The sequence below is a fragment of the Xenopus tropicalis genome, chromosome 2 (assembly GCF_000004195.4).
Source record: "Xenopus tropicalis strain Nigerian chromosome 2, UCB_Xtro_10.0, whole genome shotgun sequence".
NCBI classification, from domain to species: domain Eukaryota; kingdom Metazoa; phylum Chordata; class Amphibia; order Anura; family Pipidae; genus Xenopus; species Xenopus tropicalis.
In genome coordinates, this window is record NC_030678.2 from 20406366 (window position 1) to 20433827 (window position 27462).

At 39.9% G+C, this 27462-nt stretch overlaps 1 protein-coding gene across 1 annotated transcript in view; it reads right to left on the reverse strand.

Moving 5' to 3' along the window:
• chodl (chondrolectin) overlaps positions 1-26970 on the reverse strand; it is a 51362-nt gene extending 24392 nt beyond the window's left edge. Inside the window, 1 exon segment of the mRNA NM_001126877.1 lies at positions 26645-26970. Coding sequence (NP_001120349.1) covers positions 26645-26711 — 67 coding nt within the window. The 5' untranslated portion in view covers positions 26712-26970.
• Positions 26971-27462: the final 492 nt, after the last annotated feature.

Consider the following 27462-nt stretch of genomic DNA (forward strand, 5'->3'; position numbering starts at 1 on the left):
TACACATGGATATATGTATTCCTAAATATATATTGATTTTGTAATTATTATTCTTATTGTTTATGTTAAGCATCCTTCTAAAATGTACATTGTATGCTAAATTCTGCTTCGTATTGGGGAATACCCAGCTGGTACATGCAATGAGGAAAATATGGTTAGTTTTTACTGTTGCCCATTTGTCTGTGGGAAACCATTTATAGCTGTCCTAGTTGGTAGTGCCCTTAGTATTATGTAGGGTTGGCACCGTTTTGTTGGCCCCTGACTGATGACTTGGAGGCGGGGCAGAACCAAATGGGGTGGGTCTATGATGCAAAAGGGAGGGGTCTATGATGTCAATGTGGGTGGAGCTGGTATGCTCTTGGGCTAAGTGGGTGAAGAATAAGGGAGGCAGGGTGAAAGAGGCAATGGGCCAGATGAAGGGGAAATGGGGCAGATCAGGGGTAGGCAAGCAGGGCTGGAACTAGGGGTAGGCAGAAGAGACACGTGCCTAGGGTGCAATACTTGGGGGAAACTGGGCACAAACCTCTATTGCCTAGTTACCCCTAGTTCTGGCCCTTCATTACCTCCAGAGGCTACCAGAAAAAGGCGGAGGCAGGACAAGACAGCTTTCTTGAACTCTTGCAAACTCTCGTGAGAGAGTCATGCTGTCAAGTGCTGTCTCCCGTGGGGCGCAGTATATCAATTGCCTTGCCTAGGGAGCAATAGGGATTAGGCCCGCCCCTGCAGGCAAGTATATTGCTGGTAAATTTGCAATACCGGCGCTGGCCCTAGCTGGTATTTTAGGCCTATAAATACTAGACAGATGTCAACCCTAGTGTTGTCACTAGTAAGGGAGTAAAGACTCGATAGGAAAAGTGATAATGAAGTGGCTATGTGAAACAATGGCAACACTAGCAAGACTGAAACTGTACTATGGCCCTTTAAAACCCTAGGAGAACAAGCAAATAAAATATGCAACCATATCCTGATATTACCATTAACCAAATACATAGGGAAAAATCAAGATGTGGTTGCCCCTAGGAAAACTATACCGCCAAACAATGTAGGTCTCTATAAAAATATATTGCATAAACAACTCATATGTAAAACCCTGCTTCATCTAAATAAAACATTTTCATAAAAATCTATTTTTCAGAAGTATGTGCTATTGGGTAATCCTAAATATGAGGTCATGTGATCTCCGAGGGAGCACACAGCCCATCACTAAATGGCGGCTCAAGGGAAAGAATGTAAAAGGGCAATATTTACTGATATATATATTCCAGTTTGGTGAGATTAATTAATAGGTCACTAAACATAATATAAACTATCTGTTGGTTATTATTCGTTCTGGGGGTATAGTTTTCCTTTAAAATAAAGTTATGAAAATATAACTGATACCAAGTATTTTTTTGAAAGCTCAATCAGCCACTGCATCTATGTTATTCATTATCTGATTTCCGCTGAATATGACATGATTCAGCCGCATTTCAAAGAGGAATGCAGTTAAGCTTATCAGCACATTTGGTGCCAAGTATTGTTAATACAGTAAGAGAATTGATAGGCTGGCACTTATAAGAATATGCTATTGCTTAGCGGTTGCCAAATACCTTTGGCGGCACCTTTCCTTATAACTTCAATTTCATCTATGACAAAGCCTTTATGGCCAAAACCTTAGTCACTGCAGTTTTACTATTCATTCTAAGCATCTATAATATTTGGCCAGTGTCCCATTTTATCTCTTCTGTATATTAAACAGGACATAAGCCTTCCATAGCAGTGTTGCTCCACCCAAATGTTTCTGGACTCCCAGTGTACTCCGACATAATATCAAAGGCTAAAGCATGCTGGGAACTGTAGTCCAGCAAGTAAGACTTCTTAAAGCAACACTGCTTGATAATATTTTACACCATCTCTTCAGGACTTACAACTCACTTGGTGCAAGATGGTCCTCCAGAAAGTAAAGCTGCATTTTGTTCTAGTGCTGCTCTAGGCACCGGACTACAACTGCCCCTTCCCTTGGTGACTGGCACATACACTGTACAATCTACGTATGTGCCTATATCAGGGGAAAGGGGCACACCGCCTTACCCTTTGCTCCGCTGCAAGTGCCCAGTGTTTGGCTTAGGAGGAACTTTTTTTCCTATGTAGCCACACGGGGTTAACCCCACTAAAACTGCCACCCAGACATTGGGTGCCTATATAGAAATATACCTTTGGCAGTATGAATTTTGTCTCTGGTTTGTAACTCCACCTACCATTTACCATTTGTTGTGGCATCCAAAATAACAAACATCACCATGTCCCCCTATATTATTGTAAATAGTTAAAGCAGTGTATTCAGATCCCTAAGTTCTTAAAGCTTGCCATGCATGGGAACCACTCTTGGCTTCTAGAGTGAGGGAGGTCCCAGGGCCAGATACCAATATAAGGGGCATTGAATAGAAAGAGTCTTTTTGGCCTAAGTAAAATCTGGTGACAATACAGACACTTACTCCAATATTTAATAAAAGTTTGCCCAGTAGCAGTAACCCGTAGGAACCAATAAGATGTTTGGTGATCAGTAAATTCTACCTGGTGGTTGGATGCTCCTGGGCAAATTGTCTTTTATTGCATTTTATTACATAACTATTTCATTTTGTTCTTTCTCAGTTTAGGCCCAGGTAGGGGAGGCTATGGTTATTTTTATATAGGAACAAATTAGTAACTTTGTAGCTCACTGAAGGTAAGAGGCAGCCAGGTTAGTTAACAAGGGCAGTCCTGGCCTTATGGAGGAGATAAGAGTGTGTGTGGGTAGAACCCAGAGGCGTTTGTGCACACTTAGGTGTGAATAATGGGAACCTATGGAAATGCCAGTGAGGGAGTAAAGAGACATAGCACTGCTTTGGTTGTTTCTGCTGTTTCTGCCGTGCAGTAATCCAGGCCATAAGGAGTGACTGTGTGTGTCAGTAGATGCGCATCAAGAGACAGAGCTATCTGTGGAGATGCAAGAACATGGTCTGCCAGTGCTGAGAAGCTATACTATCAGTATTCACAAACCTGGTACACTAGCCATGGGTAGCCCATATTGTCAACACAGAATTGCTCAGTAATCTCTCTGTGTGAGCAAGATGAATGACATCAAGCCGAGGGTATAGATACTTACTGGAGAATTTCCTTGCATCTGTGAGAATACAATGTTATTTGCCCCCCTGGAAAATGATTCAGGGGAAAAAAAAGTATAGGTACAGGTACCGGAAACCCGTTATCCAGAAAGCTCTGAATTACGGAAAGCCCATGTCCCATAGACTCCATTTTAATCAAATAATTCAGAATTTTAAAACTGATTCCCTTTTTCTCTGGAATAATAAAACAGTAACTTGTAATTGATCCCAACTAAGATATAATTACCCCTTATTGGGTGCAGAACAGCCCTATTGGGTTTATTTAATGGTTAAATGATTCCCCTTTCTCTGTAATAATAAAACAGTACCTGTACTTGATCCCAACTAAGATATAAATAATCCTTATTGGATGCAAAACAATCATATTGGGGTTAATTAATGTTTTATTGATTTTTTTAGTAGCCTTAAGGTATGGAGATCCAAATTACGGAAAGACCCCTTATCCGGAATACCCTTGGTCCCGAGCATTCTGGATAATGGGTCCTATACCTGTATATGTCTCATTGTATTATTATTTTGTATGTTACTGACATTGGCAATAGTTGAAATCGTATTATACAGTATATTGATAAAAATATGATATATCATAATATTAATATATACTCCATTTAAATTATGCTTTAAAAAAGAAATAGTTGCAAAAAAGACATTGTAACTCAGTCCTGTTGTGATGGACCCCCGGGGGCCATTGTGTATAAAATGACAGTAGGAATTCGCAAGAGTCCCATAGATAGAGAGGGGAAAGAAATGGTTCAGGTTGATCAGATCCCATATGCTAAGGAGCAATATGCCTTCTTCAAGCTGCTTGTACATTATCTCATGAAATTTAATGCGTTTTAACACTACATTAGTATAGAATTGAGCACATCTGTGACTAATCACCTAGGAAGCAAGTTAATGGACTCTGCATATGATCATTTACATTAGCGAAAGCCCAGACTGTTTTACTAAAATGTGAAATGGAAAAGCCGCCTGTACATGAGGTCCTGGGGCAAGCCTGTGGGTACGCCATTAGCATGCACTCTACTACTGCAGCGCCCATCACATGCAATATAGCCAAATCCCTATGCAGCCGTACAGATCTCCAGCCCCGCATGAATCAACTTTCTTTGCCGTTCCCCTAAATAAGGAAAAGAGCCTGCGCTTACAGAGAATCTCTCATGAACAGCACTAGAAGATAACAAGGGGGGATTAAAAGGTAGACAAATAATCCTCATGGGCTTTCACTGTGATGCTTATTGATTGATACACATGAACTCTCGGAGAAACAGGCACAGTCGGGGGATCTTGAAAGTAACTGGAAAAAAATTAAATAAAGTGAAATAAAAAAAAGGGGGGATGGAACCTGGCAAAGAAAACACACTGCAGCAATTTTAAAAATGCTTTTGTGTATGAAGTGAATGGAGAACTAAAATCTAAAAATAAATATGGCTGGAAGTGCTGTGCTTATTATACTGAACGTATTGTACCAGCCCACAGGTTCAGCAGCCCTGGAACTGTATTAATACAGGCCTCTGAATTTGAGCACAAGAGCTTGCCATCTTAGAGCAAGTTAGATGGCCTTTTGAGTGTCAGTGGCACCGCACATACTCAGTGGATTTTGGGCAGCTGTTAAGAAACTAAGCGTAGGGGCTGGAAATCAGCAAGAACAAATTGAGGTACATCTATTAGATTAAAAAACATCATAAGGAGCATTTACTTAGGGGATGATTATGATCCTACAAGGACTGTCCAGCACTAGGCCTGCAGCTGAGAGCACCCAAAGCTAATACCCCTCATGTGACACCTCAGCTCCCATTCCCTTCCCTCACCCCAGTCCCAGTGGCAGGACGGCCCCTCTCCCTCCACACATGACTTGCACAAGGAGATTTGGTGTGCCGGGTTCAGACAAGGGCCAAACCTAGGACAATACAGACAGAAAAGGTACTTGCCCAGCACCCCATTACCACCGTAAGCACGTTACATTTTCTGCCATCAGGTTATTTCAAGTCAATCCTCGAAGGATCAAATCAGGCCTTTACAAAATTCAGTATTTAATGTGCATTTTTTAGTGCAAATCACCATGTTTTTTTCCCATAATTCAGTGTTTCCCCAACAAAATTATAGCATCTATGTGCCACACAGCTAGATGTGTCAACCACAATTGGAAGTGATGCATCTAAAGGCATGGAAATTGAGACGCCCGCCTTGGGATCACGTGCAAGTTAGGGCTAGCATTATAAGACCAGGGTGGCATCAATTCTGGTGCGCCAATGTGTGAAACATCCATAATGGCTTAAAGGTGCAATTCATTTTTCACACATCTGTTGCACATATTGGTGCTTTTTACTTTGGGAACCCTGGAACTACGGCCATGTCTAGGGGCCCAAGCATCACACTTTTTAGCAGATTTAAGTCATGGAGATCCAAATGACAGAAAGATCCCTTATCCGGAAAACCCCAGGTCCCGAGCATTCTGGATAACAGGTCCCATACCTGTACTATTTATGTATGACGTCAATAGAAGCATAACTTGGAGTTTATTTTTGAGCACTGCACCTGTTTTTGTGGTCATAAATAAGCCCTAAAGTGTCACAATTCTAACCTACTGCTTTGTTCAGCATTAGTTCTGCTCTAACATCTATAATAGTTTGTGCCATCCACAAATTCCCCATCAAAGACGTTACTTATAGGAAGGTAGAACCAATAATAAAGAAGAACAATTGCCCTATAGTAAACTCACTCCCTGCTGCTAAATTGAACTATTACAATATATAAACTTATGAGTTTAAAAGGTCCAGGTAATTCTCAGACTTGTGTTTAAAGGAAATCTATATTCAATATAAAATGTATTAGTATGGCAGTTAATTTATGTGCCATCCTTATGCCCACATCATCATGGCTGATTCTCCCAAAATATCTCATTCCATAAACTCTCAAACTATTCAGGACAGTTGGGCAAATCATAAGAACTCACCAAGGGTTGGGTAAAGTTATGCAAGTGTGCTGTACAGTATAGAGATACTTGGCTTCATTTACAGGCAAAGTGCAAACATGTGTTTCCCCAGAATTCCAGCATAATTGCCCCTGATGTAATCCAGCACACATTTTCAGTAGAAGATGCCCCTATCCAACACCAAGTACTTGTTATCAAATAACCCAGAGTATTTTTCTTCATTTCTTCAGTTTCTCACAACTGACTTTATTATTACTCCCAGGCTGCCTTCCTGAGACCCACGCTGCTGGCAGGAATCCCTGCTGCTGTTACGGCCCATCCCTCCCACGTTCCCTCTACATTTGGCACGGTTAGGAAAGTTGCTGGAATCTCTGCAGCCCTACATTTGGTGGATTACAGCAGTCTCCTGAAATGGAAATGTTGGAGGGAATACAACTAATATCGGACTGCGGACATTGCAGAAAATTCTGCATAGTGAACTTTTCATAAATATACTTAGGGGCTTTTGGATAAATTGTTAAGGAAGTGAGTGCCAGAGCGCAGCATATTTTGTAGTCAGAAATAGTGGCCCCTGTCTGCTGCATGTGTTTAGTAAGTATATATTTGGGGTATTGGAGTTAATTGAGTTAATTCAGTGTGTGGAAGACCAGACCACAAATTGTAATACAGAATTGTTGCAGTTCCTCGCCCAAGGATGCCCCAGGCATGTCCACTTGAACAGGCTGATTGTGATCCAATATGGCAGCACGGGGCACCAGAACTGCTCTCTACGCCGAGGAGGCACAAATGCCCAAGTGGAAATAATTGTATGTCCAACATTACTTTATTTTTGTATGGAACTGTTTGTAAATACCTACATCAAGCTTTGCATACACACACTATAAACAAGATCAGAAATAGATGTTTGACAATATGGCACATCTGTGGCCCAATTAATGTAGAGGGCAAGTGTGCCAATTGTTGTTTATAGCAAGACCTGGCTAAATGATAAAAAAAATGGAATGTTACCAACATTTCTGCAGAAAGAGGCCTGTGCTGCTTCTTTGGTTTCAAATGAATATCTTAAATAAAGCCTTTTCTATAAAAATCCAAACTTGATTCCATTAGGTGAAAAAGATGCTTTGTAATGTGTATATTATAGTGAGTGCTACCAACTTCTGTGTCTATAAATGAAAGTCAGAAAGCCTTTGTAAAGTTCTTCTTCATTTTTTCTATGTGGAGCCTGGCATAAGAATGATATGAAAGGGTTCTTTTCCCAAGGGAAGGAGAGGAGGGCATATAGAGAACTATTAGCATTTGTACAGGGTTGTTGGGCATTCACGGCAGGACCCTTAAGAAGATAATAAATAGCAACCCACAAGGTAGTAGAAGTGCTGGATGACCAACAAACCAGTGGACAGATGAAGTAGAGGCTGATCTGAGGAAATTCTGAATAACTCTGATCCCTTAATCGGAAACCTGTTATCCAGACAGCTCAGAATTACAGGAAGCACATCTACCATAGTGTCCATTTGATCCCAATTTTTATAAATTATTTCTTTTTTCTCTGTAATAATAAAAAAGTACCTTGTTCCCAACTAAGATATCATTAATCCTTACTGGAGGCACAACCATCCTATTGGGCTTATTTAATGTTAAGATTACGCTTTAGTAAATTTAAAGGAGCAGTTCAGTGTAAAAAGAAAAATGGACAAAGTAGACAGACTGCGCAAAATGAAAAATGCTTTCAATATAGTTAGTTAGGCAAAAATGTAATCTATAAAGCCTGGATGTCTAACATAATGGTCAGAAGTCTACTTCCTGCTTTCAGCTCTCTAAGCTGTTAGCAGTCAGTAACCAATCAGTGACTTGGGGGCCACATGGGATATAACTGTTCAGTTAGTTTGCTTATGAATCTGACCTGTGTGCTCACAAACTAACTGAACAGTTATATCCCATGTGGCCCCACCCTAAAGTCACTGACTAACAAAGAGGTTAGAGAGCTGAAAGCAGGAAGTAGTGTTCTGGCTATTATGTTAGACAACTGCCCACTCCAGCCTTTATAGATGACATTTTTGCTTAACTAACTATATTACAAACATTTTTTATTTTGCGCAGTCTATCTATTTTACACAGTTTCATTTTTACACGGCACTGTATGGTGATCAAAATTATGGAAAGAGCCCCGAGCATTCTGGATAACAAGTCCCATACCTGTACTGATAAGAGTTGATTTTGTAACTCAAGTGCAATGTGCAGAGTGCAAAAATGGATGCCATGTTTGCGTACCCACAATGCTGAGTGCATAAATACAAAACACAAAGTAAAGTGTTAATTCCAAGCCAAAGAACACATTTGTGCATTTTCCCCTCTCCTCATGTTTCATTGTTTCCAGCTAAACCTTATATAATAATATAAATAATAATATATAATAATATAATATATAATAAAAATAAATTCATGTTTTAGCACATACTATTCGAGAAGCCTAGTACCTGCAGGTCAGCTCTGTTTAAAATGCCTGCACCATCTATAGATGGACTAAGCAGTAATGTAATAAGCAGCCGTACTTTAATGACCAGTCATTACTGCTGTCTGTGAAGCTTCCAATCTATTACATTACAGGGAAACGCTACAAGCCATTAATCTGCTATTGACGCTAGTACCGCACCTGCAATAACATGAACTAAGTGAATTCAGGGGACATGGCATTTATTTTTAAGCACTGAAATTGGATATTTTCAGACATGATGTAATAATAATAACAGAGATAAATGAACTGATTTAGCAAAGTAGTCGACTTCCAGAAAGGCCAGTGGTTTAATGAGCTGAGGGTCGCTGGCAAGTCAGGATCAGAGGGAACAGAACGTTAAAGGGGCTGTTTACTTTCAAGTTAAGTTTTAGGGGGTTATGTAATAAAAGGCACAAAGTTTGCCCAGGAGCAGTAACCCATAGCAACCAATCAGCAGGTAAAATGTACTAGTCACCTGTATAAAAGCACACATCTTATTGGTTGCTAAGGGTTACCGCTAATGGGCAAACCTAGTGCCTTTTATTACATATGGGGGATAGTATGTCTTTTTCTTAGCAATTTTTCAATTGGTCTTCATTTTTTATAGTTTTTGAATTAATTGCTTTCTTTTTTCACTCTGTCAAGCTTTCAAATGGGTGTCATGGAACCAAGAAACCCATAAACTATAGCTCTGTGAGGTACAATGATATTGTTATTGTCATTTTTTACTACTTATCATTCTATTCAGGAGCTCTCCTTTTCATATTCCAGTCCCTCATTCAAACCACTGTCTGGTTGCTAGGGTAATTTGGACCCTAGCAACTAGATAGCTGCTGAAATGTATAACTGCTGAACAAAAAGCTAAATAACTGGAAAATGATAGTAAATTATACAATGAAAAATGAAGACCAATTGCAAATTGTCTAAGAACATCACTTACTACATTATACCAAAATTGAAATATAAACTTTAAAGGCAGATATTTGGGTGCAAAAGGAACAGAAGTAGGGAGAAAGGAAACCTACAGCTATTTAATAAAGTGAAAAATATAGGGCAGGAGCTGTAGCCACTATCGTGCGTCACCGGCCGCACAGCAAAGTCCCTGCCGATCGATGAAAGTATCTGAAGGAAATGGACAGATAACATATTGAGAGGCAGCTGAGCTGTTTAAGATCTCTTACTGTATTATTAGCTTCGGTGTTAGATCATAATAAGGTGAGCATGAAATCAACACTCCGGAGTCTCCAAAGCACCAAGTCACAATCAATACATTCATAATGCGCCGGTTTCTTAGAAATCAAAAGGACACGTTGGAGAGGTTAAGGAGAAAACATGCCATTTTATAGGTAGAGTCTATTACTTTATATATTTCCTTCTATACAACCTGTCAATAATGTACTGCTGGGGCTGCCATCCTTTCTGTTCTGCTGAGCTACAATTAGTAATTCATTGGTTCCACTGAAATAAGGGCTTTAGTCAGAATGCATGGTAAATACTGAAGAAACGAGTCAGATAAAGGAACTATCACATATACTCCATAATAAATATAATATACAGGTATGGGACCTATTATCCAGAATGATCGGGACCTGGTGTTTTCTGGATAAGGGATATTTCCTTAATTTGGATCTCCATAACTTAAGTCTTTTAAAAATCATTTAAACATTGAATAAACCCAATAGGCTTGTTCTGCCCCCAATAAGGGGTAATTATATCTTAGTTGGGATCAAGTACAGGTACTGTTTTATTATTACAGAGAAAAGGGAATCATTTAACCATGAAATAAACCCAATAGGGCTGTTCTGCCCCCAATAAGGGGTAATTATATCTTAGTTGGGATCAAGTACAGGTACTGTTTTATTATTACAGAGAAAAGGGAATCATTTAACCATGAAATAAACCCAATAGGGCTGTTCTGCCCCCAATAAGGGGTAATTATATCTTAGTTGGGATCAAGTATAGGTACTGTTTTATTATTACAGGGAAAAAGGAATCATTTAACCATTAAATAAACCCAATAGGGCTGTTCTGCCCCCAATAAGGGGTAATTATATCTTAGTTGGGATCAAGTACAGGTACTGTTTTATTATTACAGAGAAAAGGGAATCATTTAACCATTAAATAAACCCAATAGGGCTGTTCTGCCCCCAATAAGGGGTAATTATATCTTAGTTGGGATCAAGTACAAGGTACTGTTTTATTATTACAGAGAAAAGGGAATCATTTAACCATTAAATAAACCCAATAGGGCTGTTCTGCCCCCAATAAGGGGTAATTATATCTTAGTTGGGATCAAGTACAAGGTACTGTTTTATTATTACAGAGAAAAAGGAAATCATTTTTAAAAATTAGAATTATTTGCTTATAATGGGAGATTATCCATAATTTGGAACTTTCTGGATAAGGGGTTTCCAAAAAAGGGATCCCATACCTGTACTGGAAAATCTGGTCCCCCTGGTTGAGCTTTATCAAATCATTGTAGATATCATTGAAGATATAAAAAATCATAAGTGAAAAAATTGAACTGTCTCTTTCCTAAATTATGCCAATTCAATGGTACCTATGAGGCCTAATCACTTCTATGGACACTTTCGATTGATTCAATTTAGTTATTTAGTAATAATGTGTTGTCAATTCTTGCTTGTTAAACACAGAATGTGGTAGTTATAAGAAAAATGTTTCTGTTCCCTCACCCCACCCTGCTTTACAAAATGTTAAATAAAGAATTGAAAAAAATAAATATATAATAGCTTTTTAGTAGCCAAATGATCATGAACAATGGGAGATATATTTATATTAATGATTAATACCTAGAGTTGAACGGGGCTGGTGGGGCATGGGAAAAAAAACCTGTGGGCCCTGTGGCCCCCACCATCCCAGGCCCTCACTCCCCAACAAAAACTGTGGACACAAGTACTCCCCCCCCACATTGCTGCCCCAAGGAGGATTTGCAGTATACCGAAAGGAAGGGTTGACATCAGGGTGAGGAGCTCACAGCTGGGGTGGGGGCCCCAAGGTGGCGGCTCTAGTGGGCCCCAGACACCCCAGCCAGACACTGGCAATACCTTTTAAGCAAATTATCTGTGACACATATGAATGCAAACAGTTCCCATGTTGTGTGGACTCAACATCATATGTGTATTTCTACTTTGCTCTGGATGCCATTAAATGTAAGATATTGACTTAGTAAAGACTGTCTTCTTTCTGGCAACAGATTTCCAGTATATAATGAATTATATTTCTAATGCCGTTATTGGCACAAAATGGTGGAAGTGAGTCCATTTGCACACAAATTCTGTTAAACAGACGCACAGTTCACGAAACCCGACCATAATTTGCATCTGTTCTGGCAAATCATGAATGAATGATGCTTTTGAGAACCCACAATCAAGCCATAATTATGGGGAAAAATGCTACATTGTAGGCGATCTGTATCTGAAAATTACACTTCTTACATAGCCCTTATATAAGAAACTAGAAAAAACAATATGAACCCCAGTCCGTAACATGGTGAAGGGTCACCTCACTCTCCGCAAGCACCCATAGTCTCAGTTACTACCATTTACCAACAGTAGGTGTCATTTATAAACAATGGACAGATTTACACGTGGGCAGTAACTTATGTACAAATCAGATTTTTCACCTTGCAGATTACTATAAAAACCTAATGACTGGTGGGTTGCTATGGGTTACTGCCCGGTACAGATTTGCCCAGTGTATATAAAATGAGACACAGCCTCTTATTCTCAACAGTTTTTTGTATCTATATCCATATATATTCGTATGATGAAGTTCTAAGGCTTTAGCCATAAGCCAGTCCATCTTCTTCACCGAATCTGAATTGTAAGCTCTAAGGGCCAAGCTTAAAAACTCACAGTGTAAACAAGTTATATCATATAATCAATATCTGTCTGGCACGCTTGGTTACAGCACTGGGGAATGTAAAAATATACCAAACACTCTGGCCTACCTGCATTATTCTGCACAGTAATAAAACGCTAAAGCGGGAAATTCCATTATGCCATAAAAATACCCACTGGGGTAAGAAAATGAAAACAATGCAGTAAACAGCAGTCATTAAGGGATAATGGCTATGATTAATACACGGCTTGTTAAATGGTGGATAACAGGATTAGCTTGCATCTTTCTTGCCCGATATATACTTAAAGTAATTGCATCTCTACAAAATGCATTATCATCACTTCCAGTTCTTTATGATGTCATTGGACGGCAGCGCAGTCTGGGGAGGAATCGGCAGTTTGGCTTTGCTGGCGCAGGCACAACGGTGCTCAAATGCAGATTTTAGTCTGTGTATTTCAAATAAGGAGAGGCGAGTGCACAAGGGACAGAAATGATTGTTATTGTAACAGTCCTATAGCTGTTAATCTTGCCAACATAAAATATGCTACGGAATTGTACATTTTATTTGAGTAAAATGAATGGTTTGCTGCAGCCAGTCTTCAAGCTAGGCTCCAGTGCCTTATATTTAGCAAAATGTCTGCTATTTCAGTTGTAAAACAGTGTATAACTGTGTAAGATTGTCAGTGCTGGGATCTAGAACCCTTCTTGATAAAGCTATACTTACCCATGGGTGCTGTATATATACCATAAACTGCATTATGTATTGTATTGAACCTATGTAATTTAGAGCAACAATTTGCATATGTTTCATTGCACTTGTTATTCAGTTTGGATCTGGCAATGGTGCTTAGATCTACAGCACAACATTTAAGGGGTTATGGAATAAAAGGCACTTATTTTGCCTAAAAGCAGTAACCCATAGCAACCAATCAGCAAGCAGAATTTATGGGTTACTGCTCCTGGGCATTTTATAACATAGGGCGGATTGACTTGTTTTGTTGCATGCTATGGGGAGAGCATCCCTCCATGATAAAAATGGCTACTGCAACAGGCAAGGTGCCGAGTGATGTGCATCCAGGTGCAAGGTGGCCCTATCCTTACTGGCTAGGTAGTAAGGCAAGTAGTAAATACAGGGCTATACTTTGCACCCTGCACTCCATGGTGCTACCTAACGTATTCATCTGAATGACGTGTAAGTTATGTGGTGGGTGGGGGTTGTCTATGATCTCAGTGTCAGATTGGGGTGTGCAGGGCCCACCGGGGCTGACATCTGAGGGGACCCCACCCCAGTCACGAGTTTACTTGCAGAGCAAGATTATCTCTAATCACATCTCTGCCCCCCGCTTGTTACACGCACCCATGCCACTGGACATGATTGGGGGTGGAGGGGGAGCACCTGGGAAGATTCACAGACAGTTTCTCGTGGGGCTGGGGCCCACCAGGTTTATAAGTTGTGTCCAACCCTTGGACTGCCAATAGAGATTTTGACCCAGACAGCCCGGTTTTCAGAAGGGCTTTCAGGGTCAAAACCTCCTCCTCGGTTTTCCAAATTGGGAAAACCACGCAGGACTCACTGAGATTGACTGAGATTGACACAGCAATCATTTAGAAGTAGCATGGAAGCTCTAGCATGTTTATAAATTATCAAATTATCACATGTTTATAAATTATGCTTAGTGATGTTATTAGTTATAACCGGTGCCAGTGGCGTAACAATCAAGGAAGCAGACCATGTGGATACCGGGGGACAGGAGGGCTGGACCGCGGGGTCCGCTTCCTCCATTACTGCATAAAAATCTCTGCTTTGCACTGGCTCTTAGTTAGGACAGCAGGCAGAAGCAGGGATTTATATGCAAGTGGTTCTAATTCAGGGTGGGGAGGGCTGGGGTCCAGGTGAGTCTTCTCTGCGTTGGGCCACTCTGAAGATTATTTTGCATGGGCCCCCACGCAGAGTAGTTATGCCACTGCTAAATGATACTTTTGTTTCATAGCTCATAAATGATAGAAAATAAAATTACAACCCCCTTGCCATTTTAAAACATAAAAGTATTAGAAGTCACCCCCCAGCTTCCTTTAGTGGCCCAAATATCCTTATATTTTACAATAGAGGTAAATTATCCTCTTTATCCTTTTGCTTGTATTATTATAACTGTTACCAACATGACTGTATTCATTGGGAAAGAACGGTGGGATATGGATTATAAAAACAGCTGCAAAGAGTCAGGATAAGTCTGCAGACTGCATCCCGTGCCAGATACTACAATGAGAGCCATGAATGAAGCAGGTGCATATCCATGCTGTTCCTTTTTAACTCAGTATCTCTGTTGCTTTCAGTAAATGCACAATTCGCAGCGAGGGGCTTGTATATTATACATCCACCTCACACAGTGGGCTTTAATTAAACTCTACTGTCGTACCGACCAGGCAAAGGGATTCAGGAGAGATTCTGTAGCGTCTCTCTGTAGTTTCTACTTTAGCTTAATAATGATTAAACACTAAAGCAGCTGCAGTGCCCAGCTGGAATGGATAGACAGCACCGGTTCTCCGCAGGTTCTTGTAGTAACACTGTTGTTTCAGGGAAAATAAAGTAACTCCTTCACTTTCACATACACCAGGGCAAGAAGTTTTAATAGAATAAAAAGACTGCTAAAGCATGACATTATTATATTATTGCTGACATTGACTATAAAGAATGCGTGCTTCTCAAACTTTAATACAGTAAGGGCAAAGTAGTAATTAGAAATAAACTTCATGGTTTTGGGCAGGGGTCCCCAACCTTTCTTACTCATGATGCACAGTGAAATGTAAAAAGACTTGGAGAGCAACACAAGCACCATAAAAGTTCATGGAGGAGCCAAATAAGGGCTCAGATTGGCTATTAGGCAGCCTCTATGCACCCTATCAGCTTACAGGGGGCTTTATTTGGTAGGACATCTTGTTTTTATTTAACCAAAACTTGCCCCCAAGTCAGGAATTCAAAAATAACTCCCTGGTTTGGGGGCACTGAGAGCAACATCCAAGGGGTTGGAGAGCAACGTGTTGCCCCTGAGCCACTGGTTGGGGATCACTGGTTTTGGGCAATGGGTTCTTTTTTGTCTATAAATAAAGCAGAGTTGGGCTCAGAAGGGTTGGTCCTGTTCCCTATTATGAACTACTTGTCATTTGGTCACAAGAACAATTCCAAGCTGATTGAGGTGTTTTCATTGTCGGAGGGGGGGGGGGGGGCAGTTGTTTTGAAAAGTCTGCTTTGTAATTAAGACTGGAAGTTGACGTCATTAATTGACTAATTTCACCACTAATTGATTTCATTTGTAGAGAGAAGGAAACAAGGACTGTTCATTTGAATGTTGTTGAGTGTTTTAATGATCATTGCTGTGGCTGCTTTCATTAGATTAACCCTATGGAACATAAAGACTTTTTGGGGAGAATAGCTCACAGATGCCCATACCCATACTCATGGAAATTCATTTTGATTATATTTCCAAAATCTTTTCTAGGACAAAACCCAGATTTGGGACCACAAATTGGAATACCTTGCAAGAACTTATATCTTTCCAAAATGACCCCCTTCAGGTATTAATGGGATGTTGTAATGTCTGGTTACAAAACGTTATATGTCTGGTTATACATAAGCTAAGTGCACTAAGTAGTAATAATTAAGGGTATTTTCTGTCTAAAGCATCCGATGGACACACAAACTGTATATCTATCTCCACTTCATTGCAGGATTTGTGCTCTAGCTTTATTATTATTGCCGGCATGAAAAGTATAAATGATGCATTAACCAGCCATTAAAAACAACAACCCACAAGGCCTACATAACAGCTGAAATAAGCAAGTACTGTATGTACACTTACGGGTATATTTATCATGCTGTGTAAAAAGTGGAGTCAAGCATTATCAGTAATGTTGCCCAGAGCAACCAATCAGCAATTAGATTTCAACAGTTAGAAACCAAAGCAAAGCATCTGATTGGCTGCTATGATCAACATCACCAGTAATGTTTTACTCCACTTTTTACACAGCATGATAAATATACCCCTTACCAGGGGTGGGCAAACTTTTTGGCTCACGGGCCACATTTACTCACCCCCGTGCCGGACCGGGCCAGGGCGGGCAGGGCCAGGCCAGCGTTACGCCCCCTTCGTCTCTTTAATTCCGGCACGCCAATGACACCAAGTCTCACGTAATGAGACTTGCCGTCGTCGGCGGGCCGGATTAAAAAGGCCAAGGGGCCGGATGTGGCCCGCGGGCCGTAGTTTGCCCACCCCTGCCTTAGACTGTAAATGTTTTTTAAAGTTAACTCAGATAGTTACATTATCTAAGATGGTTTCCTGGGGATCAGTTTGGTTAAGATGGCTGAAGGTCCCATGGACTCCGTTTGGATGCCTATACCAAAAAAGTCAATGTAGAGTATGTGGCACCTTGGAAGGAGGGACCAAGTAGTAGTAGTGATGCTCTCCAGGTAGAGCACTGCTACATGTGACTTTCTCTTTGAGTTGGGCCCTTGCAAATTAGTGGAGAAGAAGGGTCTCCAAATTATTCTATAGCTCTTACACACCTTCAGAAGCAATCTTGGGCATCGGTGGTTCTTACACAGATTTACTGAAGAAACAAAATAAAAGCAATAGTACTTCAAGTAGTACGCTGCCATAGTTTTGATATAACTAATAAATCGATCACACAGGTCATCAATCAACCAATCAACACATGATGGAGGTGTATAAAAGCCATCAAAGCTTTATCTCACCACAGGTTCTCAGTCTCATTGTACTTGAAGAGGCACCTTAGAGTGAATGTTCTTTGTTCTGGGTTCCTATGCATTGGAGTCCCTACCCTAGAGGTGGGAAACTAAATCCACACTGCTCCGTCACGGTGGAGCATATTAGCTGACCTGACTATAACACATTTCTATAATGCTATGAGAGGAGTTGGATTTACAAGCCCTCAGTCACATGGTCCCAGACACATTAAGGTGTTTAAAATACCTTAGCGTCCCGAAATTTTCATTCTGAGGCCCCCTGCTTTCTATCAATAACCACCCCCCCTTCCTTGACTGGAGTCCAAAGAGAAAGAATGAAGCTTTTTGCAAAGTAAACATAATTTCAAGCAACAGTAGTCGCCTGTCCTCAGCCTGCCTTCAGCCTGCATCCTCCCAATCCCACAATTCCTTGCACACATGATGTCAATAAAGAAAGGAACATCACAGTGCAATGCATTATGGGTTATGTAGTTCCTGCATGCTGTCTGTAAGCTGTGGAGAAGTTGTTACAATTTGTAACATCAATGTTTTAGTCCCTCCTCCCCTACCAGGATTTCAAATGATACAGAAAGAGAAGAGCTGTTTTGCAGCTGGATTTCAGCATAACAAATGGTATTTATTCATACTTGTTGAAGGAACAGATTGCAGTGATAGGTATATTAGGGGTTTCTGTGGTTCTGTGTTGTGTGGGGCTCTTTAACAAATCTTGGTTCAGACTCCAGCGTTCCCATTTAATAAGAAAAAAAATCTGACCTTTTATGTGCTTACACCACAATAAAAACGAGCGTCAGTCTGGTACGGAAAACAAATTATTATGTAACATGCTGCTTTTCATTAATCAGGTTAAGTAAATTTAATGGCAAATAACATAAAAGAGAACAGTGATTCATGTGGTTGAGATTCCACACAAAGGCCGTCAGCATTTTTAAAGGTTATTCCTTATATAGGTGTTCAATAAAAGTCACTTTTCTGATGATTGTAGAGACCACCTTGTCTGCGCGCTGCTGAAACTGCTGACTTTAGCTCAATACAGAAGGTAATGACAAGTTCTGATATAGGGTGTTAACATTAACTACTCCTTCTTTTAGTGAATAAGAGATTTATGAGGTTATTTAAGAACAGTGCTGACCTTTCTGTTGATTCATCTTGCACTAGGTTCTGAATATTTGCCAAACTGGACCTTATTTGGGATGTTATGCTTGCTCCGAGTGGGATGGTAGGAGGCCAGGTTCAAAGACTGCCTTGACGTTACCGCTGTAAGGTGCATTTGTGCCCTGGAGTTACTGCTTATTTCAACCAATCAACAGAGATCACTCAAAAAACAACCAATAACCGAAAGAAGAGGTAAAGAGGGCTCTGTCCAAAAGGTTTAATATTTATCTGATCTAGCAAGGCCAAGCAGATCCAACAAGAAAAAGTTCCTATGCATGATGGTCAGTGACCATTTACATTTCTGCTAGGACTTAATAAGGCTATTAAAAGGTATAAACAAGGCATATTATTATTTTATTATAAGAAATCTAATTAAATATTTAAGCATTAGTATGTGTTGTCTGCATAATATATAAAACAGATTGTTGTTGCTCTCCACATTTCATTCCCAAACTAGTGAACTGTCAACCATAATGAGCCTTCTTGGAATATCATTAAAGGGGCAGTATAGCCTTTGGTTCAACACAAGCTCAATGAACATACTATTCACTTATTGTGTAACAGTGCACAGTTGAAGCTACTTCATGTTGCTAGCAGCAACATCAAAGAGTCAACAGAGGGGTATTATAATAGTAATCTAATTATCTACCTTGCATGGATCAAATATAGAGTAACTTCAGATTCCCTGTTTAGCTCAATAAACAATATAATAACAAAAACAATAGACAGAAAGTATGTTCAGCACAAGTCCTGTTCATTGAGCTCATGTTGAACAATGGGGTTTACTGTCCCTTTAATACCTGCCCCATCACTTCCTGACTTACAGTAGGTCAGCAAAGTATCCGCTGGTCCCTCTACCATTCCTATTCTTCCTATGTTTACTTCTTATGACTTTATATTACCCCTGGCTACCTTATCTAGCTTCTGCCAAATTATCCTCAGTCAGCCTGATGTTTAAATCAGTTTTGGGTCTCATATATTTATTTATTTGAAAAGGATGGGGGGGGAGATAATTACAAGATATTCAAATCATGAGATGTATTTTGTCAATGTGGAGCAGATACATGTAGGGAAATAGAAGTAACTAAAATAGAATAGTGATGGGCAGTTTGGCTGCAATGCTACTGCTGAATGATTGTGTGCACCATTATTGCTTTCAGAGTTCAATACAAGAACAGAGCATAAATATCCTATGGTTACTTAAGCTCCCGTTAGTTACATTAATAGCTTGGCCTTTCATTTCCTTAAGTATTCCTGCTGGTAGCCACACAAATAATGACATTTGTTTGTCAATAAAGAGAACTGCTGTCATTGTGTTCTTATGCTGCTAGTTTTGGGGTGTAGCTAGAGGGGTGCAGGGATACTGCCTCATAAGGTGGTGGGGAAGGCAAAAAAAAACAAGGGCTCTGTAGCAATTTATAGCAGTGTCTTGGTTTAATGGTTATACAGTTGCAATCTGCAAATGATTTCTGCTTTGCCAGAATTGCCTTAGGAAACAGTAGCTCTAGATCAGTAGATAGGGATATCCCCCCCTGGGGGAGCTGGAGAAGTGGCAGGGGGTTAAACCTGAAGGCAAATTAGGGTGAGATTTAGGGTCCATACCTATTCGTTTTTCTAGATACCCCTAATATCCCATGTAAAAGTTAACTGAAGATTTGGAGATCAACAATTTGTTTAACATAAGTAATGATGTATGGCTAATACAGCAATGTTTTCCTATATCTGTAGACTTGTCATAGGATTACAAGCCCAGACCCATGGTGAGCCCTCCAACTTGCACCAAAAAAGCCAACAACCACTGCTCTAGATCAGTGATCCCCAACCAGTGTCTCTCAAGCAACATGTTGCTCACCAACCCTTTGGATGTTACTCCCAATGGCCTCAAAGCAGGTGTTTATTTTTGAGCTTCTGGTTTGGGGTAAGTTTTGGTTACATACAAACCTGCTGTACAACCAAAAAGAGCCTCTCATAGGCTGACAACTCACATAGGGGCTACCAAATAGTCAATCACAGGTCTTTTTGGCACCCTCTGGAACTTTTTTCATGCTTGTGCTGCTCCCCAACTATTTTTATATTTGAATGTGGTTCACCAGTAAAACAATTTGGGGACTCCCGCTCTAGCCAGTAGCATTTATCCCACAGCCATGCTATATATGTGCTTGGCTGATCTGCTCATTTGTCCCTAGAGCCAATGATCATATGTCATACGGGCCTCTGTGCTTTACTTGCCATTTAATAAAGCTGGAAAAATCTGTCAAACTCAAACTCTGAAACTTTTTTAAAGATTAACTTTCAGCAGTCATAGAAAGAAATTCTGCTAGAAGTAACAGAAGGTGGGAAAGGATACCTAAGTCAGGGTTAGGGTCCAAAGACACTGTCCCTTTTTCATTGGTGGTACATTGTATTGGACTAATGCAGTATGTGAGTCTAGATACTGCATAGCCCTTATATAATGTTACTAAACCATCTTGACATATATCTACCACGATCCCTCCATTGTAACCCTTTTCAGGAAAATAACTGCTTCAGAACTGTTGGCTTCCATGGTATAGAACAGGGGTCCCCAACCTTTCTTACTCATGAGCCACAGTCAAATGTAAAAAGACTTGGAGAGCAACACAAGAACCATAAAAGTTCATGGAGGAACCAAATAAGGGCTGTGATTGGCTATTAGGGGCCTCTATGCACACTGTCAGCTTACAGGGGCTTTATTTGGTAGGAAATCTTGTTTTTATTCAACCAAAACTTGCCCCCAAGTCAGGAATTCAAAAATAACTACCTGGTTTGGGGGCACTGAGAGCAACACCCAAAGGGTTGGGGAGCAATATGTTGCCCCTGAGCCACTGGTTGGGGATCACTGGTATAGAAGAACAATGGCATGATCATATAGATGTGCTTTTTTAATGGCACCTTTTATTGGGTGGCCAATAGCTTAACTGAATGTGAGCTTACCAGATAAACTGTAAGCCAAGCATGCCTCTTTGCATTTTAGCAGCACAGCCATGCCATTAACAAAGACACATTCTGCTACTTCTGTTATATTTCTAGGAAGATGGGAACCTTTTATGTTTCTTATATAGCCATTGCCCTTTGTGAAATAAGTGAAGGATTGTTGGGAAGGTACATTCACTAGAAATAAACAATGGATGTTTTGGGGCTTATTGCTACCCCAGCTCCTAGCATCATTCTAGAAGCTACAAGATTAATATAACACCTACACTATTTTCAGTTAAAAGGTTGGGAGTTTTGAGGGAAGAAGTTTTTATATGCTTTAAAGTCAATATTTATGTCTCTTTCATAATTAGAGACAGACAGAGCTGGGTGGTTTAAGCACATCAAATGAAGGTGCAGCAGAATATGCATTTAGGATAGAATGATGCAGCCGAGTCATTTCAGGTTAACTGGAGGCATTCATGAAACTAGGAGCAACTAAGGGATGATTGGCAACTGAGACGTTTAATACTTTACTAAACAGCCTTGTTGAGCTTTGAGTTTATTTAAGGTCTACTAACTGTTGTGCTTACACAGTGCCATTGTGATGAAGTTATTCTGCTCCGGTGGAGAATCAACTGTGAAATTGCATATGGCAGTTCCACCATGCACATCCTATGATTCACTCATGCAAGTTCATTCCAGAACTTTTCCCATACGTAAAGCCAAACTGGCACACATCAGGCTTGATGAAAGTCTTTTGGCCCCTGACGTATCTGTCTGGTTCTTACAAACTGTAGAGTAGACAATTATGTATGGACATCTGTCTGGGATTAGTTATGTCGGCCTTTGCAACTGGTTTAGGAAACTGCACTATGTCTCTGATGATAGATAGATAGATAGATAGATAGATAGATAGATAGATGATAGATAGATAGATAAATGGTTAGATAGATAGATAGATAGATAGATGGTTAGATTTCTATCTATCTATCATCTATCTATCTAATCTATCAGACCTGGTCAACTTTATTCTCTATCTAATGTATCTATCTATTGATCTTCCTATCTATCTATCTATCATCTATCTATCTATCTATCTATCTATCTATCTATCTATCTATCTATCTATCTATCTATCAATCATCTATCTATCTAATATATCTGTCTGTCTATCTATCTATGTATCGGATAGATAGATAGATAGATAGATGATAGATAGATAGATATAGATAGATAGATAGTGCTGTTCATGAAAAGTTGACTTTAGTAAAGAACCAATATAATTCTGTTTACTGATGAACAAGAGATAAACTTGACCAGAGCTGTCCAACTTCTTTCGGAAGTGAATTATCTTTTATACCCATAGGTCCACAGGCAATATCTTATTAAAATAAATAATATACAAAAAGTCTATGGCCTTTTGGCCATAAACTCCCAAAGCTGTATTGTACTTATACAGTTACTGTAAGCACTAGCTGCCCAGATTCATTGCAGTGCACTACTTAACCCATTTGCTTTTTGTGCTAACACCAGCCTCCCTCCCTAAACTCAATAGCCGCAGCTATCTGTCAGCTCAGCGGGGGCGAGAGTGTCACAGCGCATCAGCATTATTTCGACAGTCATTTCAGCCAACAAGTTATTGAGCAGCAAAGTGCACTGTAGATATCATTAACAATATATTTATTCTACTTGGCCATAGCTCTGCAGTGGAAGAATCAGCATAAATGAAGAGTTGCTCGAAATATATTTATGCTGAGAAGCTGGACTGCAGTAATATCCAGGGTTCTTCTAACAAGCCCAACAAAAAGTTCAGGTTAGCATGTACCTTCTGTATGAAAAATGATATTCAGCTATTTCAATATAACATGCAAGTGTGGCGAGACAGTGTCTGGATCCTGAATTCCTTTGGGGATTGTTACTAGAACTTTTGCTAAGTTTACCATTAAAAAGTGCAAAAGAAAAAACCTAAAAGGTGGTGATGATTAACTCATGAAGGAGGTAGGAAAGTCTACAAGTCTCTACAAACCTCCAGGTATGAGCAGAGTTAAATGGTTAGGGTGGGGGTAGGGTGGGAGAGAGGTTTTCAGTTATACAGCTAGAGAAACTTGGTACCCAGAGAGACATCTATAAATAATACATCAGAAGAAGGACTACAAGGGACTTCAGCAATGGCCTCACTTTGGTCATATACAAACTGTGAGTTGCAGCAGCCTCCTATTGCTACCTGATAAAGGGAGGGTAGTGTGATCCCAAAACCTTCTATTGCACCCTCACACAGCCACAGTAAAGAGAGCATTCCCTTTTTTCATATCCAGTTGCAGCAAGGTTTGGTTTTGCAGGCAAGAAGACCTAAAGCAAGTTCGGTATAGCTAGAGCACAAAGTGAGTTTCAACAGGAATAGAACTTGAGTTACGTCCATCAGTGTGCCCAAAAGTATATAGTGGTAATTATCTATATAGGGTCCTTGGAAAAAGGAACGTGGAAAGTGAAACAAAGCAATAAAAGATCATGGAGCAAAGTAGACTTGTTGGGAGAAAGTTGGACAATACAGTCACACCCACTTATATATACGACTATAAGCAAAATGCATGCTGGGCTTGGCTGCTCCTTCCCCAATATTCTTTTGCAGGTAACTTCCAGATCAGTTCTCAGGGAAAATGCCCTAGTCTTAACATGAAAGCTTTTACTTGGTTACTTAATGAACTGCAGAACTATGGTCAAAGGCTTCCATGAAGATCACTGGACTTCCTTGTGTTAAAATACATAGTTACATAGTTACATAGGGTTGAAAAAAGTGTCCATCAAGTCCAACCCTTTTCAAGTAAACCCAGCACCCACAACATATACTTACCAATCTATACACTCACATACATAACTATATATACAAACATTAATACTAACTGTAGATATTAGTATCACAATAGCCTTGGATATTATGCTTGTGAAGCAAAAACAAATATAGAATATAAAATGGATCATTGTCCAACAGATATCCCACAATGAGGTCCATTATGAACGTCTGCGGCTCTTTTTGGCAAGGTATCGAACCTAAGGGATTGCCGACTGTGGGCAATACTTATGACCACACATCATCATGAGGTTTCATCTGACCACTCTTTAGGTACAGTGGTAATATCCCAACATCTTCCCAGCGCCACACTTTTCCTCCCATACCTCACCTATAAATTATACGGACAGCTACAAAAGACTTGCCAGTTTTACAATTAAAGTTCGCCTCAGCCTATAGATTGGCTTCACTGTGCTCCCTTTGATTAAATTAGTTTAGATTTCTGTACCTCATTAGGTAGCCTTCCTTTCTCATCCGTAGTGGCTTGTGTTAATTGAATACATGTGCCTTCTAATTTGCAAGCATCAATGCAAATATAAGATGAATTAATTGGATTCACTTTTCTACAGAGTTACACATTCATGGAGCTGCAGTTAGGAGCAGGGCGCCAGTAGAATTAAATAGCGATTTTACGTTTGTTACGGGCTTAGGATAAGAGAGTCCCCCCAAAATGTCGTACTAGCATGCAAAGGGGCTAACACTGGGCAAATTAGCACGTGGCAGCCAATCAGAGTTTTGATTTCATAGTTCTACCTGCAGCTGGCTGAAAAGAGGCTATCGCTGCCTGGGTGCAGTGGGTGCAAATTTGATAAATGACCCATATTTGAGTCCACTGTCTTCATGCTCAACTTTTTGCTTCTATAGGATCGAGTTTTTATAAGCATATTGTTAAAGGGCAAGTTACAGGTATGGGACCCGTTATCCAGAATGCTCGGGACCTGGGGTTTTCCGGATAAGGGGTCTTTCCATAAGTTGGATCTCCTACCTTAAGTCTACTAAAAAAAATAATATAACCCAATAGGACTGTTCTGCACCCAATAAGGGGTAATTATATCTTAGTTGGGATCAAGTACAGGTACTGTTTTATTATTACAGAGAAAAGGGAATCATTTAACCATTAAATAAACCCAATAGGGCTGTTCTGCCCCCAATAAGGGGTAATTATATCTTAGTTGGGATCAAGTACAGGTACTGTTTTATTATTACAGAGAAAATGGAATCATTTAACCATTAAATAAACCCAATAGAGCTGTTCTGCCCCAAATAAGGGGTAATTATATCTTAGTTGGGATCAAGTACAGGTACTGTTTTATTATTACAGAGAAAAGGGAATCATTTAACCATTAAATAAACCCAATAGGGCTGTTCTGCCCCAATAAGGGGTAATTATATCTTAGTTGGGATCAAGTACAAGGTACTGTTTTATTATTACAAAGAAAAAGGAAATCATTTTGAAAAATGTGAATTATTTGATTCAAATGGAGTCTATGGGAAATGGCCTTTCCGTAATTCGGAACTTTCTAGATAATGGGTTTCCTGATAAGGGGTCCGATACTTGTACAAGAATTGCTCAGAGTTGTTTTCTGACGTTTTAATATAATCAGTCAGCAACAATCAGACAGCAATAGATTATATTGAATACATTTTAAATGCTGACATTTCATTTTCACAGCAGAAAAGTAAAGCTCAGCATTCTGTAATGTCAGGGCAGTATGGGGGGGGGTTAACCAAATTGTTAAAAATGAGATTATTCTGACAGGGATAAGCAACCTTGGTGCTCTAAATGTTTCAAGCCTTTATCCCCCATCTTCTACATTCCCAGCAAAACTTTGGGGGGGGGGCACTGGAAGTTGAAGTGCTTAGGGCTTGATGCTAAATAGAGTTTTGGTGAATATACAGAAACTTGCAGATATTTATTTACATTTATCTGATCCGAAGTGGTTCTAAAATCCTTTCCACAAACTGCATTGATTCTTTCAAACTGTGACTAGTGCTCTTCCCATGATGCATTGTTAGATGACGTTCTTTAACCAATCACAGACGATATGAGTGTTACCTTTACCTTTTACCTTTTAACCCAATACAGGGATCACCCATTCCTATTTCACTGGATAACAAACTTACCATTTCATGCAAAATGACTCCTAAACAATAAACAAAATTAGATACTTGATTAAATTAGCATTATGACTTAAACCTTTCTTCTCTAATAGCAATATTTCCTATAAATCAAAGCATAATATGAGATCATTCTTTCCTCTGTAAAACTGGCACAAGAAATTGGGTGAAATAAATGCACTTACAGCTCTTTCCTGCATTGCACACAGTTTGCATTTAACCCATCACAGACCGGCAGAAACTGCATTGGATAGCTTTTACAAACTGTATTGTGTTCAATACTTGGGGGTTATGTTGCACATTGCCAGTAAAACCCAGTGCCACATAAGCGGTGCTTGCAGGATAACCCCCAGATTTGTATGCATATACAAACCTTACATTGCTATATATATATACTCACCGCTCAAGACGCGCAGGGCGTAACTGCTGTGCCCCCATAGGATGGCACCAAGGAGCGCAACAAGCATGTTGGAGTGCAGCGCTGGAAACATTGTACTTGTAGCTTTGGCTTTAGCAGCCTCCAATAAAACAAAAATCACTTCCAAAATAAAGTAAAAGAAAAAATAAAGTAGCAAAGTCCTGACTCCAAACCCCTGTTAGGACTGAGAGGACGTCTTGTTTTCACACATATCTTCTCCTTCTTTGCTTATTTCCCCTTGCCTTTGTAAGTCATGTTAAGGCACAGTCTGATCTCTCCTAATGAGCGATGCTTCGGAGTGCTTGAAGTATTCTGCTCTAACTAGCTCCATCCCAAAGCTATTGATTTCTTCCCTTCTCCATTCTCAGGCAGCCAATCCCACGGCTCCTGCACTCTGGAACGGACCAGTGACAGGCCACTGCAAAGTAGAGATTTGGCACAAACACACACACTGTAAAGCAGGAACAGGTTGTCAAAAGTGGAGTTATTTTTCCAGCATCTTATATACATATATATATATACATTTTTTTTTTCTTTTGCTTAAGGAAACCTCTTTCTGCTGTGTGACTGCATTGCCTCTTTAACTTGGCAGGCAGATTAGCAGAAGTAATCAATGTAATAACACACTTTACTGCATTCTATTCCGGCGCACAATGTTAATTACAGTATAGGATGCGCCGGCTATGGATGCTTTGGAGTCGAGGGTTTAATAGGGAAACACACAAGAAAAGGCAGAAAGGGGTATGTGATGGAGGGTTGGAAATAAACAGGTAGGCAATTATGTCTTTTTGTAAACAGCG